Source organism: Amblyraja radiata, chromosome 5, assembly GCF_010909765.2.
Source record: "Amblyraja radiata isolate CabotCenter1 chromosome 5, sAmbRad1.1.pri, whole genome shotgun sequence".
NCBI classification, from domain to species: Eukaryota; Metazoa; Chordata; class Chondrichthyes; order Rajiformes; family Rajidae; genus Amblyraja; species Amblyraja radiata.
Window position 1 is genome coordinate 83638354 of NC_045960.1, and position 16988 is coordinate 83655341.

Genomic DNA, 16988 nt, shown 5'->3' on the forward strand with positions numbered 1-16988 from the left:
GGTAGACTCAAAATGCTGGAGTAACGCAGCGGGAAAGGCAGCATCTCTGGAGAGAAGGAATGGGTGACGTTTCGAGTCGAGACCCTTCTTCAGATTTCTGTTACTTGTTGGCAGTCTCACTTTAGAGTTGCCTGATCACTCTTTTGTCACATGAAAGTACAACGCACTGTTACCATTCTGGCTGAGCCAGATAAGCTTAGTTGAGAAAGCTTTGGTAATCTTTGACCTAGTGTTGCACATGTATGGCTGGGACGAGATATCGAAGGGTGGGAACTGCACACAAAGTATACTTAAATCCACAGGAATTTCAACTTTTTATGATGTATCTTTAGGTGCAGTGAAAATTCACCCGCATGGTGGTGAAGAATAACCGTTTAAAACTTCTCTCTGGTTTGCCAACAGTGTCTGAAGCAATATGTGGAGCTATTAATTAAGGATGGTTTGGAATCTGCAGTTAGCTGTCCTGATGCTGCTTGCCCTAAGAAAGGTCACCTACAGGAAAATGAGGTATTTCCAAATTTAATGACTCAGGGATTATACAGGTTATATATCTTTCATTACTCTCTCCAGTTTAGTTTAGTTTAGAGATACAGCAAGGAACCAGGCCCTTTCGGCCCACCGGGTTCGCGCTGACCAGCGATCCCTGCACACTAGCACTATCCTACACACACTATCGACAATTATTACATTTACCAAGCCAATTAACTTACGTACCTGTGTGTCTTTGAAGTGTGGGAGGAAATTGAAGATCTCGGAGAAAACCCACGCAGGTCACGGGGAGAACATACAAACTCCGTACAGACAGCACCCGTCGTCAGGATCGAACCCGGGTCTCCGTAAGGCAGCAACTCTACCTCTGCGCCACTGTGCCGTCCGTTCTTTCCGAGTTCTTTCCTCTATGTGTCTGTGCACTCACTTGGGTGAATTGTGACTCTTTCTTAATCCCAGAAATAATTCTTAGTATTGGAACATTATAATCCAGTGGGCTTTCTCAATTCAAATGTACGTTACATAAATTATTTCTGAGTGCAACACAGAAATCCCAAAACTGTTTTAAATAAAAGCTTCACTCATGCTCTCTGTTCAGCTTTATTTTATTTTCCCTTCTGAAACTCTTTATCTTACCAACAGATTGAATGCATTGTAGCAGCAGAGCTTATGCAGAGATTTAGAAGACTCCAGTTTGAAAAAGGCAAGTAAATTGCTCCAAGTAAACTGGCTACTGCTTTGGATTAGTTGTCTTATTTTTAAATTCACTTTGATTTTGGTTGCATTTCCTATGTAGATTTTCCTATTTTAATTTTAAAGTTACCAGATTTTGAAGAACTAATTTATAAATTATTGTGGCATATAATGATAGTCAGTAAGATTGCCTCTCCTTCTCTCTTACTGTCCCATGCATTTTGTTTGAAAACTTGTTACCCAATGGGGTAACATAATTTTTAGCATTCGATTTTATTTTCAATTTTGCTGATAATGAAGTAGCCCAGTTATTGTTACAACCAGACCTTGATAACGTTCTGGCTAGCACTAATGAGTGACAAGCAAAAACACTTTATATATATATATATATATTGGCCAGGCAGTGACCATCTTATTAATAATGGAGGATTTAAGTATCTCTTCTGACGTTCAGTGGCATTGCATTGCCAAATCTCCTCTCCTCAACATGCTGGGGATCATGAGAGTCATAGGTTCAATGAATTGTTACAGACTCAAAGGCCCATTGAGTCGTTGCTGGGTAGAGGTGTCCCATCAGTCACATTCCTGTGCTTTATCCTGCAGCCCTGCAAATTAATAATTCAGATTATGGACTAAAAATGTAACTGCTCCAGATGCATAAGTACTGTGCCTGCAAGAGTTAGCCAAAAACAGGGTATCCAACGGTGACTGACTAACCTGACTATGCAAAGCCTTTGCACCAACGCGAGGCTGGCCGACTTCGGGGCTGTGGTTGCGGTGCGACCCAACTTCCGACACGACTTTGGAGCCTCGGAGGCTTGGCCGCGGGCCAGTGAACGACATCGTCGGGAGCTCGCAGGTCACAGGTGGTGACCTGTTTTTCCGGAGTTCCCGCAACTACAGCTGCGTCCGCTGGACTGGAGGGCGGCAGCTTCGGCAGCTTCGACCGCCCCGGGCGAGTTTGAACCGGCCCGTTTGCGGAGCTCGGATTCAGCCGCGGGACTTGCTTACCATCACCCGGCGGGGTCACAACATCGGAGGCTTGGATTGCCTCAGCGCAGAGGGAGAGCAAGGAGGGAAGAGACAATGGCTTTGGGACTTTAAACTGTGTTGAGCGTTTGTTATTTATTCTATGTTATGACTGCAGGCTAAACGATTTCGTTGCACTGAAAAGTGCAATGACAAAAAATCCAATCCAATCCAATATGCGAATCGCACTTCTTTAAAACTGAATAGTGTGGATAAAAAGGATACCTTCACATTACCACATTACACAGCCGTCTCCAGTGAATAGTCTTCCAACTCTCAGAGACTGGCAATTTCAATCTAAATAGTGGAAATCAAACCCATCCAATCAAACTTCCCTGGTGTTCAGGAGACAAGCAGCAAACAACAAATGTTGTCAGGAAGAACAATACAAACGTCTACCTCCCAAAGAAATGTGCATAATTTAAAAACAAATGAATACAGCAAAAAAATTATTTTGTCTTGGTTATTATAAGGTAGTTGAGGCCAGTTCATTGGCTATATTTAAGAGGGAGTTAGATGTGGCCCTTGTGGCGAAAGGGATCAGGGGGTTATGGAGAGAAGGCAGGTACAGGACACTGAGTTGGATGATCAGCCATGATCATATTGAATGGCGGTGCAGGCTCGAAGGGCCGAATGGCCTACTCCTGCACCTATTTTCTATGTTTCTATGTCCTCGCCATCATAACATATGTTCTGGAATATTCCAAATGTCTATCTGCTATAGAACTATTGTCCTGGTTATGTCATAACGTTCTTTATTAATCATTTGTTGATGGTGTGGAGAGAGATGGTGGTGAAATGGGCTGGAAAGTGTCATAACGTTTAAATCGGACAGTGAGGCAATGCATTTTGGGAGCACTTATGTGTTGAGGTCATAAACTATGAGTTGTAAAGTGCATTAGAGAACAGGGGAACCTTGGTGCAGAATTCCATAGATCTTTAAAGGTGGCAATGAAGGTAGGAAGGCATATGGGATATTGGGCTTCATTAGTCAGTGCATTGAAAACAGAGGTAGGAAGATAATGCTCCAACTTTATAAAACCTTGGTCAGACCTTGCCTGGTGTTAATGTGTGCAGTTCTAGTGACCATGGTACAGGACTGATGTGATAACAGTGGAGCGGGTGCAGATGGGTGATGGCGCCACTTGTGATGGCGCTTTAGTTACGAGAAGAGGCAGGGTCTGTTCTCCCTGCAGCGGAGAAGGTTGAGAGAGGACAATTGAGGTATATAAAATTATGAAAGATGTAGATAGGGCGGACTGCAGGAAACTTTTTTTCCCATATCAAAGATAGATAACATTAGAGGACATGCGTTCAGGGTAAGTGGGAAGAGATTCAGAGGTGATATGAAGAGGATTTTTTTTATCACCGAGACAGTGGCAACTACCTGTAAAGCACTGCCTGAGTGAAAGATTGAAACTGGACTGCCACTGACAGCTTTTAACAGGTGTCTAGATGAACACTTGCATTGCGATGGACTAAGCTGCTGCGGGAGCTTCGATCGCCCCGACGCGGGAGCTTCGATCTCCGGCTGCGGGAGCTTCGATCGCCCCGACGGATGTTTCGACTGCCCCGACCGCGGGAGAAAAATGAGGGAAGAAGATTAGAATTTATTGCCTTCCATCACAGTGAGGAATATGGGGAATCCGCTGTGGTGGATGTTTATATTAACTTTTATGTCGTTGTGTGTCTTGTTGCTTTTTTAGTGTAGTAATACGAATATCACTGTACCATAATTGGTACACGTGACAATAATAGACCTTTGAATCCTCTGAGGTAATGCAACATCAGATCATCACAAGTGTATACAGAGTTCAGTTTAAGACCAGGCAAGGTGGTAGGATATGGAGCAGATTTTCAGAGCTTTGGTTTTGCCACTGAAGACACATCTAGGATTATCAGACCATATGGTATATCCTTTTTTAGTTACTATCGTGATATTTTTGTTTCATTTTTAATGTTTCAAAAGCTAAAATAAGACATAACATTTCAGTGAATAACAAAATTAGTTCTTTATTCTGTACTCATTTGGTCACATTATAACCTTGCTACCTATGCTAACATTTATATCAAGAGGACTGGAATACCAAAACAGAGATGTAATGCTGAGACTAAGTCACTGGTCAGGAGTACTGTGAGCAAATTTGGGCTCCATATCTGCCATATTGGTTACGTAACTAATTGTTTTTCAGAAGTGCTTTTGGATCCATGCCGAACCTGGTGCCCATCCTCTGCCTGCCAGTCTGTCTGCCAGATCAAGGAGGTAGAGTTGCAGCAGCCCCAGATGGTACAATGTGCAAGCTGTCACTTGGAGTTCTGCTCCCACTGCAAAGCAAACTGGCATCCAGGACAGCCTTGCCAAGAAAACCTGCCCATTACCTCATTCCTTCCTGGAGAAACAAGGTACTCTTCTGCTTTACTGGCAGCAGAACCTATCTTTGCATTTACTTGTGCCTTTTCCACAGTTCTGTTGGCGGAGTTGGTCTATTTCTGATTGTAAAGTTGTTTCCGGTTGGGTCCATGCTGAACCTTATTGGAAAAACTGAAGACAGGATTGCCATCAGAAAAAAGTTCTGAATACAAACATTAGTATTTTGTAAGTACAATCCAGGCACGTGCCGTCAGGGTAGGTAAGGTAGGCACTGCCTACCCTGACTAAAATTATAACATGGTAATTACTAAATATAAATAGTAAAGGCATGGGAGAATTATGCCTATCTAAGAGATCGATCTCTTAGGTAGGCATAATTCTCCGTGCCTTTCATCCGCAGCGCTTGTAACCCTTGAAGGTCTGTGCAGCCCACGTGCCGTCAGCACTGCTTCAAGCCGTCAATTTCAAGCGGGGCTGAAGGCAGCTGAAATTCTGCCTTTGCAGCACTGCGCATGTGCAGCAGCCTACTGCGCATGCGCAGCGCTGGTTTCTTGGCGGGGTTTTCAAATATGGATTGTCATTATTTTAAGTGTATCTTAAAGTGTATCAAAGAGAGAAGAATGGAGTTCGTGTACCGATGATGTAAGTACTTTTCTTGGTGATGTTTTTAAATACCGTATTTCCCAGGGTGTGGGGGTGGGGGGAGAGCTCCTTTCACAGCGTTTGGGGATTCTGGCCCGGGGTAAAGTTGTGGGGAGGGCAGGAGAGTTGTGAAGGAGGGGATCTGGATCATGCCAGTAACCCACTTGTGACGCTCCTTGCATGGAGCCACCGCATTGAGGCGGGGGGGGAAGAAGTAGCTTGGGTGGCTGCGAGCGGCCGCCGGGCCGGACAGCGGAACCGGGCGCCACCACAGCGCCTTCTGCCGGCCCCCGCTCACCTCTGGCAGCTCTCCATCTTAAAACCTCTCTGCCGCTCGCTGGCCTCACTCATGTCAGCCGCTTCCCGCAAATCCTTAAATTCTGACAGTGCGATTGAGTTTACTCAGCTGTGGGAATGTAAAGATTTGCAGGAAGCAGCTGACATGAGCGAAGTCGGCGCGCGGCAGGTGAGAGGTGTTCAGACGGAGAGCATTGCCAAAGGTGAGCGGGCCGGCAGAAGGCGTTGAAGTGGCGGCCAGTTCTGCTGTCGGGCCCTGGCGGCCGCTCGCAGCTACCCGAGCTGCTTCTATCCCCGGCTACAATGCGGTGGCTCCGCGCCCGGATTGCCGCAACAGCGGTGAGTGAGTGAGTTACTGGCATTATCCCCGACCCCCTCCTTCTCACCACTCCTGCCCTCCCCGTAACTTTATCCCTGGCACAGACTCTCCACACGCTGTGAAAGGAACTCTCCCCCCAATTGGTTCCTTGAACAAGTGTTGTCATTCAATAAGATGACAACTGATTCAACTTTTCCCTGTGCTTCCGTTTTCCCCACCATCTCTCCACCTGCCATCACCCTTCACCCCCACCCATTCAGTAATTCAGAATAAAAGAGACTAGGAAGCCTTGGCCAAATTGAATTGTTACTGTTTTTCTTTTTGCTTTTTTCGGAAAGAACAATCTGCGCATGCGCGGTTTAATTTTTTTTAAAAAGCTGACTGACTGCCTACCTTGAGTAATTAATCACGGCACGTGCCTGGGACAATCGAACTACTAGTTTACATCTCATGTTTTTTTTTCAAAGGACAGATATACTTGTCCATCTTTTAACTGAAGCAAGAACATTTTGTTGTTACTTTCTTTATCTGTGTTGCATTTTATACCAGTATTACTGGTCATTTTACATGCCTTGCCAACCAGTTCACCATTATTACATTGTGAATATTTCCAGCCGTGCAATAGATCTGAATCGGGTTTGACTGTTCTTTGTGAGGTGTTAAGGGCCTGTCCCACAGGCAATTAGGCGACTACAGGCGACAAGGCTGTCGCCACATGGTCACCGGGGTGTCGTCTGCATGGCTGTGAGTAGTCTCCTCAATCGCCCAAAGAGTCGTGGCGTCTTTCTGGTCGCCGCTGGATTTTCAACTTTTTCAAAATTTTCGGAGACAGTCGGTGACAGTGGGTTTAACGCCAGTGAGCGTAGCTTGACTTTTCCTGACGTAAATGCTGTCGTAGTTATCGCCAAGTAACGTAGGTTGTCGCTGGTGCTGACCGTTTTTTTTTTTTTGTTAAAGTAATGATTCCATTTCAAATTTTATGTCAAAGGGGGGCCCAGTCGCCGGTTTTTCGGCGACCTGCTGGGACTATGACAGTCTCCGGCTATCGCCTAAAAATAGCTTAAGTGGGACAGGTCCATTACTTATTCAAAATTATCGCAAAATCTATCTGGTCATGTGCTGTTTTGCAGAATATTCCTTCGTTCAATTTGGCAGTTAGGTTGGCCTACTCAAACAAATGGAAAATATAGCACTTGGAATGTTACTCTTTTCCTTCATATCATCTGAGGAAATTGGGCAAAGAAAATATAAAATTGAATGTCCGAAATGCCAATATATTAGGTTCTAATGATAAAATCCCTGATTCATATCGGTTAACAGGAACCATGTACTGAAATTGTAAATACCTTTATCTGATGAGTGCTTTTTATTTGGGTGCAGATAGCAATTGAAAATAGTTGCCTCGGTTGACATCTGTGGCTGATTTCCACAATGATTATGTGGTGTGGCAATCTCTGTGGTATTGTTTGAGATATCTGAACCAGAATTCTTTGAAAATGATTTTTTTTCTCTCTCCCTTCATCTAGTTCATTCTTTGAAAATGATGAAGAGGATGATGTCCCAATCAAACGTTGTCCAAAATGCAAAGTCTATATCGAAAGAGATGAGGGTTGCGCACAAATGATGTGTAAAAACTGCAAGCATGCCTTTTGCTGGTACTGCCTGGAATCCCTTGATGTAAGTGAAACAATAATTGTTTTAATTAATAAATATGTATTTATGAACATCGATATGTGCTTTCATATTTGCACGATACACGGTAAAATGGGTTGGGAGGTAACTTCTTTCGCATTACATCAAATTGACAAAGAAACACGATAAATAGCGGCAGGAATAGGTTGTTTGGCTTTTTTTTGTAAATATATTTATTAGAAGCATGTATACAAATAGTAGAAAGCGACAATTTAATTACAGATTTCTTACATGGCTTCAATTTTTATTTTATTTTTAAAGAATCAAGATAAAGAGAGAAAAAGATAAGAGAAACTATAAACTAATAGAGAGACAAAGAAGACGAAAAAAGAAATTACAAATGACAAGATTATGGAGATAGATCCAGGAGATATTAAGTATAATTATTCATCCAATCCCAAACTCAAGTTTCAACCCTGATTTTGTGTTAAACCAATTCACTTTTTTAAGAATTCAATAAATGGAGACCATATTTTAACAAATAATTCTGGTTTGTCAATTAAGACAAATCTTATATTTTCCAAATGCAAGGTCTCAGTCATTTCCGTAATCCACATTTTAATTGTGGGGGCTGCTGGTTTTTCCCAAAATTTTTGTATTAATTTTTTCGCAGTTATTAGACTGTAATCAAGAAAGTGTCTCTGACTTATCGTACAGTTTATGCTATGTTCGATAATCCTAATATTATCAATTTTGGATCATGGTCCAGTTGGTTATTGATAACTTCAGAAATAATTTTTAAAATTTCCGTCCAAAAATTTAGAATTTTTATACAAGTTACAAAAGTGTGGGCTAAGTTGGCTTCTTGAAATTGACATTTATCATAAAGAGGGGAAATACTTGGAAAGATCCCGTTTAATTTTGTCTTCGAATAATGTAATCTATATAATATTTTAAATTGTATCAAGGAGTGCCTAGCATTTAACGAACAATGCTGTATATATTGTAAGCTTTCATCCCATGTGTTTTTCATTATGGGTTGAGCCAACTCGTCCTCCCATGTTCGTCTGTATGATTCTGATGACGGAACCTCAGCATCTAAGAGGATATTATAGATATAAGATATTAATTTATTTGTGTTGGGATGTCTGTTCAAACATTCATCAAGGGTTTCTGGACCCCTAAATCTATAGTCATGCGTGTGTAGTTTTACATAGCCTCTAAGTTGCAAATATCTAAAGAAATTATAAGCATGCAACTCGTATTTCTGCTGTAATTCCTGAAATGAGTTAAAAATGCCTTTTTGATAAAGATCTCCCACCATTTTAATTCCATGGGTTTTCCATTGAACAAATCCTCTATCTAAAACAGACAGTTTAAAAGAAGAGTTATTTGCAATAGGGAGAAAAAGCGATAAATTACCCAATTTTAGAGTGGGTTTTAATTGTTTCCACATACGTATAACACTATGTATAATCGGGTTTCCTCAGTATGTTTTTTTAATTCAAATTTATTGGAGCTAAAAGAATCGAGCCTATTTCAAAAAGTAAACAATCCTCCTTCTCCATCTTTAGCCAGTCTGGTTGTTGATCAATGTCATCCAGCCAGAAGGTAATATTTTTAATATTAACCGCCCAGTAATAAAATAGAAAGTTTTGTAAAGCTAATCCTCCATTAACTTTGGACTTGCATAGGTGTCTGTTATTTATTCTGTGGTTCTTATAATCCCAAATAAAATTTGTAACAATTGAATCAAATTTTTGTGGAAGATATATTGATTGGAATAAGTATAATAATTGTGGGAGAAAAATCATCTTTATAGCATTAATTCTACCAACTAGTGAGATGGGAAGTGTTTTCCAATATTGGATTTTTCTGTGTAATTTAGTAAGTAAAGGAGGAAAATTTGATTTGAATAAAGAAGTATACTTCTTGGTCACATAGATTCCAAGGTATTAAAACTTTTCATAGACAATTTTAAAAGGATATTGTTGAAGTATAAATGGGTTTTGTTCCATTATTGGCATAATTTCGCTTTTATTCCAAATAATTCTATATCCCGAGAATGAACCAAATTGCGTTATGAGATTTAATAAAGTCGGAATGCTAATTTCTGGGTTTGTGATGTATAATAATACATCTGCATATAAAGAAATGTTGTTAACTGTATGTTTAGTGTTATACCCATGTATTTCTGGGTGGGATCTAATACTCTCTGCGAGTGGTTCTATAATAAGGGCAAATAAGAGTGGGGAAAGTGGACATCCTTGTCTACAACCTCTGGATAAATGAAATTTGGGTGACAACATTTGGTTTGTCAATATTCTAACTGTTAGGCTTGTATATAGGAGTTTCATCCATGAACAGAAGTTTTCACCGAGTTGAAATTTTTCCATCACAGAAAAAAGATAGGGCCATTCCACCTGGTCAAATGCTTTTTCAGCGTCTAGCAAAATGATTGCTAAATCTTAATTTAATATTCTATTTATTATATTAAACAAACGTCTCAGATTATAGAATGAATATCGTTTCGAAATAAAACCTCTTGGCTTCTGATGCTTACTCCATCATCCATTAAAATCATGGCTGATTTTATTTTACTTCATGCCACTTTCATGTATAAAACCACATCACATGGATTCCCTTAACAGCTAATAATTTATCAAACTCTTTTTTGAATGCATTCAATAACTGAGATTTCAAATTTAAGTTTAATAATTCCAATCAAATCCCCTATAAGACATTCCTCTCCTGTGTCCTTTGATTCTGACGCTTTACTCCATCTATGCTTCTTATAATTTAAAATAGGTCAGCCCTCTGCATCCTTCGCACCAAAAGCCCAGCCTGTCCAATCTTTCCCCGCAAGTAAGGCCTCGAATTCAGACAATAACCGGGTGGCCTATCCAGTGTTTTGTATCATTAGAACATGACGTCCCGACTCTTATATTCTGTGTCCTGACCTATGAAGGCGAGCATGCCATGTGCATTCTTCACAATCCAACCTACTTGTGTTGCAACTTTCTAGAAACTATGGGCATGGAATTCAAGGTCCCTCAACACTCTCTAGCACCCTGCCGTTTACCTTGCATGTCTTTATTTGGTTGTTCAAAGTGCATCACCTGACACTTGTGAATAAATGCCAATGTTCTACCCAGCTTTTAGTCGGATCCTGCTGTAGCCTTAAACAACCGTCCTCTCCTTACACAATACCTCCAACTTCAAGGTCATCCAGGCATTCCAGTTTCCTCCCACATCATCAATGCATGTTGGCAAGTGAATTGGATTCTGTAAATAACCCTTTGTGTCATAAAAATCTCTCCATATACAGTATTCCCCTTTGATTGTGGTTCTGTTGCAAATGTTCATGCTTAAATATCTGATTTTACATGAACACAAAGTAACTTTGTGCATCAAAGATCCATGTCAGGTACAAATGTATTGGACACAGTTCAGAATTCACCACAGCATGTTATGGTTTGATCCTTACCCTTCGTCATTGTGGCTGCATTGTGTTCATTGTTTGTTGAAAGGTCGGAGCTGGGATTTGATCTGCCAAATGTCTGTTTGCTCTCGTATTTATTAACTGATTTGAAGAAGTTGAACAAAACTTTACTGTGTCACTTGCATTCGTTGGTTCTGATAGATAGGTAGAGACGGGCATTTTCAGTCGGAATTGAAAGTGTCAATGCTGTTATTTTAAAAATCTCCAAGCGTGGTCTCTATAAATAGTTTGAGTTCCAGACAGTGAGGTCATTGTGCACAGAGTGTTTCTATAAAATGTTTTAAATGTGTCTCTTGGTGTCATCTGCTGAAGAAAAATAATAATTTCTCTCACAGCTTGCAGATATTTTAATTGATAAAAATACATTTATTGATGCTCCTTAACACATCATCAGTGATGTAACCTGGGGTCATTGGGTGTGTCAACATCAGACACCCTCGCCCAGGCGACCCAGCCGTGGTTGATCAGACCACGACTTGTGTTCAGGTGGCATTCGCTCCTCCCCATGGACCTTATCTCCTGATCCAGAGCCATCTTGAGGCCTTCTCTGCGGCCTCTGTGGTGTTCTTGATGGCTCTTCTCCTCGCCACTCCGTTGATGCCCAGTGCACTCAAGGCTTTGTAGAGCGATTGCCCTGCAAAACCTCTGCAGCCAAACTCGATGGGCATACACCTTGCCTTCCAGCCCTGCTTACGGCAGTCTATGACCAGCTCTTCATACTTGGTCATCTTCCTCTCGTGGGCCTCCTCCAGACGGTCCTCAATCGTTAGGAGAGAGTGTAGTTATGCCCTTTTCGGAATTTATGAAGTGCATTTCTCACGACAGTGATTATGACTGCATCCTGGCATTTGCACTTCAAATATTCATTATGAAAAGTGTTCTGCCCAGCTTGTAGGAGAATGTGTCAATTGACCAGGGTGATTGAAGAAAGATCACCACAGTCCTAAGCGTTAATTACAGAGGATGCACAGCACAGAAATGGGCCCTTTGTCTCAACCTGCATGAGCTGGTGATCTTGCTGATCTCCAGCTCCTCCCATCTTTTCCAAACCCCTCAGTTAATTCTGCTTCTAACTCCTCAGATGCTGCCTGTCCTGCTCAGCAATTCCAGAGGTTTCCATTTTATTTATTGTCAATGGGAAATCTGCCAAATCCTCCAACTGATGGGTGTACAATTATTTCCCTTTCTTAGGCAGACACCTTTCCTTGTCACCACTCGCAGTTGCATTGAAGCAGTGCTTTTTGTTACTCATTTACCATAACAATGGATGTTTCAACCCCTCTAGTTGCTGTACAGGTACTTAAATGAGCCAAGCAGAGATGGATATGGATTTAATGGCGGCAATTATTTTAATTTTATTATTTATTAGAATTAGAATTGGTATAAATGAGCACGATGGCCATCAAAGACGCAATAAACTGAAAGGCCTGTTTCCATGCTGTGCAATCCTGAGCCTCTATGATCATTGCTGTTTCATTGTTGTATATATGTTTATGTTTTGTGCAAAAAATTATTTCACCAAATTGGTAATTTTCATAAGCTGACCATACCACAAGAAAGCTCAGATGAAAAACAGTCATTGACTTTAAATTAATGCCTCTTCCAAATTCCTGGCATTGGCATCCCTTTCATTATTGAACTAAGAATGGGCTTTGTTTAACAGATTGTTGTTGATCTCATCAGAACTAATTTGAATGAATTTGTAAACTCAGCAGTATAACAACGGAGAGTTAATATTAAGTCATTACATGGAAGATAGGACAGCAGAACAGTCCAAGAACAGGCCCTTTGGCCAACAATCTCTGCTGAACACTCTGCCCACACGATGCCAAGATAAACTAATCTCATCTGCCTGCGCACGATCAATTTCCCTCTAGTCCCTGCATAGCAATATATCTATCTAAATGCCTCGTAAATACTAGCATATCTGCCTCCATACATATCCCCCTCAGCTGCACTTTACAGGCACCCACAATTTTCTGTAAACAAAACATTTGCCCAGCACATCTTATTTAAACTTTGGCCATCTCACTTTCTTAGTCTGTATTTAATATGCTCTTGTGACGTTCTTATGTTTATCATTGAACAGAGCGGGCCATGTTGGATGGTGTGGCAAAATGATCTTTTCCCATTAAATGTTATAGATCCCATTAAATCTTATAGAGATCTTTGAGAGGTGTGCAAAATCACGAGTGGAATAGATTGGGTAGGCGCACAGAATCTCATGCCCAGAATAGGGGAATCAAGAACCAGAGGACATAGGTTTAAGGTTGGGGGGGGGGGACTACTATAGGTGGGGCATGTTGGTCAGTGTGAGCAAGTTGGGCCGAAGGGCCTGTTTCTACATTGCAAGACTCTGTGAGATTAGTGAATGACAGTGCAAATCCCTCAGGACTGAGATTAAAGCTTTCCTAGTCTGTATTTAATACACTGTTGTGAAGGTCTTCTGTTTATCATTGAACAGAATGGGCAGTGTTGGATGACGTGTGGCAACATGATCTTTTCACACTAAATCCTTTTTGCAGTGCTGAGCCTGCAGTGCTAATTGCTGACAGCCTATTGTTGGCTCTTCTCTCCCTTGTCCCCAGTGAGTATTTGTCATGCTCAGCAAATCCTCAGAGGTTCATGGAAAAATATACCAGTAAAACTTTAAAAACAGCCAGGGAGAAATAATAATATCACAAGACTTGTTCATGTAAATTAAAAATATAATCTATTTATCTTAAGGCCATAAGTGATAGGAGCAGAATTAGGCCATTTGGCCCATCAAGTCTACTCTACCATTCAATCATGGCTGATCTATCTCTCCCTCCTAACCCCATTCTCCTGCCTTCTCCCCATAATCCCTGAGAATTGTTTTAACTCATTGGAAGTGATGAAAATCTGAGTTTAAAATTAGAACGAATTTCAAAAATTATCTTATACTTGAGATTTAGGAGAATATTAAATGGATGTTGTCTTGAGTTTGCTTTAATGTAAATCTATTTAACTCTTTTGTAACTAGGATGACTTCCTATTAATTCACTATGATAAAGGACCTTGCAGAAACAAGCTTGGCCATACACGTGCCTCTGTCATTTGGCACAGAACCCAGGTGAGTGATAATTGCTTGACACTGACACAATTATTTCAAAGATTTGACTTTGAAATGGAGAATGTTTATACAGGCAGTGAGACTGATGAACTTTGCCTATCTGCCAGTGCATTTCTCGGGAATCACTGGAACACACAAATGAAAAGTAGGTGTATTGGTAGCAAGTGTTATTCCAATATACATGCCTTCCTCATGAAATCAATCCAGGTAAAGTTGGAATAGAAAAAGGTAAAAGTTGATAGATTCATCTGGCTTCCCCTTCTTGGAACATATCACTTCAGATCTCTTCCCCTTGTGGTACATGTCTTGTGGGTCACAAGCAACTAAAGAAGAAAAAGAAGCAGAATATATTCTCATGATTGGTCTTCAACCTGAAACCTGATTGCCAGGTTTATAAGGTTTATAGTTTCTATAGATCATTACCTGAAACTTGAATTCTGCATCTCTCTTCATGGATGCTGCCTGACTTGCTGAGTCTTTCTTGCATTTTCTGTTTTAATTTTAGATTTTAGCATCTGTAGTGTTTGATTTTTAAGAATACATAATCTGAAACTGATGCATAATATTTGCATTCTTTACAAAACTTATCTTGTTATTGAAATATATAACTTTGCAGAAATTGTTAATCATTGTAACCAATTTTAGCAATACAAAGAATGTGTTTGACAGACCAATGCCTGGTTTCCTGATGCTATTTGAGAAGGTATAGATTTGAGGACATTTGGTCAGCAAATATTCTTTATTCCTGTGTAAGATATCTGCTTAATTTAGAAATTAAACGGGTTATTACACAATTTAATTAACTCAGGAAAAGTCAGTTGTGACAGCTAAATGAAAAGGTCTGTGGGTGTGAAGATTGCCAGGTTTATAAGGTGAACATTTCCATTGATCATTAGTTGTATCACCTTGTAAACTGCTCATCAATTCCCATTTTGCTACCCGTTATGTCTGAATACTTTCATGTGATTATTTGGTTTTATCTCTGTTCCTTTTTGTTATTGTTACAATGAATACAATTGGTTTACAAATGACAATAAAGAAATCTTCCATTTTCATCAGCTATTAACTTATTAAATATTCTTAGATGAAAGTTTAACATTTTCGGTATTATTGCATGGTATAGCAATCATATATTATCTTCGTTCTCTCCTTTAGGTAGTTGGAATATTTGCGGGCTTTGGCCTTTTGCTCTTAGTAGCATCACCTTTCCTCCTGCTTGCCACACCATTTGTCCTCTGCTGCAAGTGTAAATGTAACAAAGGAGATGATGATCCTTTACCCACATAAGCATGGAAAAAGAACCAGGAGGATGAAATTTTACAAACAGTCTTTCCTATATAACTATCATCTTAAATTGTCTGATTTTGGCCCATGATATTCCCCAGTGTCAACATTTGTTTTCCCAGCTTACACAACTTCAGTGAATTAAAGAAGTGTGGAAAAGAAGGTATTGGGCTATACAGGAGACAGTTTATTTCAAGTGAATGCACAAGAGTGTGACACAGTGCACAAATCTCTGGAATAGGGAAGCAAGCTTAGAACTCGCTGAGTTACTCCAGCATTTTGTGTCTATCTTAGAACGTGTTAAATGGTTTCAAAAGAAGCTGTATTCTAGACAGTGTACAGCTGGACATTTAAGAGTAAAAAATAATAGATTGAATAGGGTTATATGCAGAAGGAAAATAATTAATTTTGGAATAAATTGAAAATGGTTGTGATGTAAGGAGATGCTGCTGGGTAAATAGAGAGAAAAAGCCTTCTCTCGAGATTGCAACAAATAATGATAGCTTCTCTACCATTATTTAAGGCAAATTCTATGAGAATTAGAGATTGTTTTATGTTTTTTAAATCAGTCCTGTACTCTTTAATATAAAGAGCCAAATGTAAATGTTACTGTATATTACTGCTTTTGTGATTTTAATTGGGGATATAAAGGTTTCATAATTTTTATGTCATGATTTTTTTTTCACGCCATTTATCTGGATTTGCTATCAAAATAATATTTCCACGTTTTTGTGTGGTTATTCACTGAATACATGAAGGTGCAGTTTCTTAATAGTTATCTGCAATAATGTTTCTGTAATTTTGACAGATTGGAGAATGATTACTGATTATGGGACTGTGAACATGTAAACCTATGCAAAACTGATCACAATCTCAATGTCGGGATGATATTTGTTGAGATTCATTCCTCAAAAATTACTGTGTTTTGCGCTGAGCGCAGATGAACTGAATTTTCATTTGTTTTGACCAGCTAAAACTTACTAATTGCCTCTGGGGGAAAAATGACATGCCCTTTAAAGACTATAAATTGCGCTTTGCACAGCCTTTACGAAGTCCATTTTGTGATCTATTTCAAACACATCAAGAATCACAATTTAAAAATATTAAACCATTTTAAGTCCTCTTCTAGAAATTACTACTTGGTCTGTGTAGTTGAAAGATGAAGACTTAGTAATTAGAGGCATGGATTGAGGAGGTAGGTAACAAAGTGGACAGGAAGTCCAATAGTTTTAAATTAACTGATTCTGAAACAAAAATCTAAGGAATAGGAGGATGCTGGGTCACCAAAATAAAAACACATTGAGGAGTGAAATTGAGTTCTGCTGGTCAGCACGATCTTCTTGCCTGTTTGGATGTTTTGCTATCAAGTTCTTGTAGTGTATTCTTGTGTTTCATCTATATCGTAATTGGAAAGGATTTTATTCTAACTTCACAAAGTGTACAAATGTTACTGGCCATAGTAACCAGCAGGATTAAAGTGGAAGGGGTTTTTTAACAGTTTATATATTTTCAATGTGTAATAATAGGGTTGGAAAGTGAATGCAGTTCATTTTTGTGAAAATACAAATTAAGCCAAGCACATATAATATCAAGCAGCAAAACTAGGAAGCAGAATAACCAAAGGTACACAAAAATG

General features: G+C 39.9%; 1 protein-coding gene across 7 annotated transcripts in view; it reads left to right on the plus strand.

The window, feature by feature from the left end:
* Positions 1 to 16668, plus strand: part of rnf144a (ring finger protein 144A) — a 63330-nt gene extending 46662 nt beyond the window's left edge. For all 7 annotated transcript variants that reach the window (XM_033021645.1, XM_033021649.1, XM_033021646.1 and 4 more), the window contains 6 exons: positions 403 to 507; positions 1132 to 1192; positions 4404 to 4614; positions 7367 to 7517; positions 13979 to 14068; positions 15224 to 16668. In XM_033021645.1, coding sequence (XP_032877536.1) covers positions 403 to 507; positions 1132 to 1192; positions 4404 to 4614; positions 7367 to 7517; positions 13979 to 14068; positions 15224 to 15355 — 750 coding nt within the window. In that variant the 3' untranslated portion in view covers positions 15356 to 16668. The remainder of the gene's footprint in view (positions 1 to 402; positions 508 to 1131; positions 1193 to 4403; positions 4615 to 7366; positions 7518 to 13978; positions 14069 to 15223) is intronic.
* Positions 16669 to 16988: the final 320 nt, after the last annotated feature.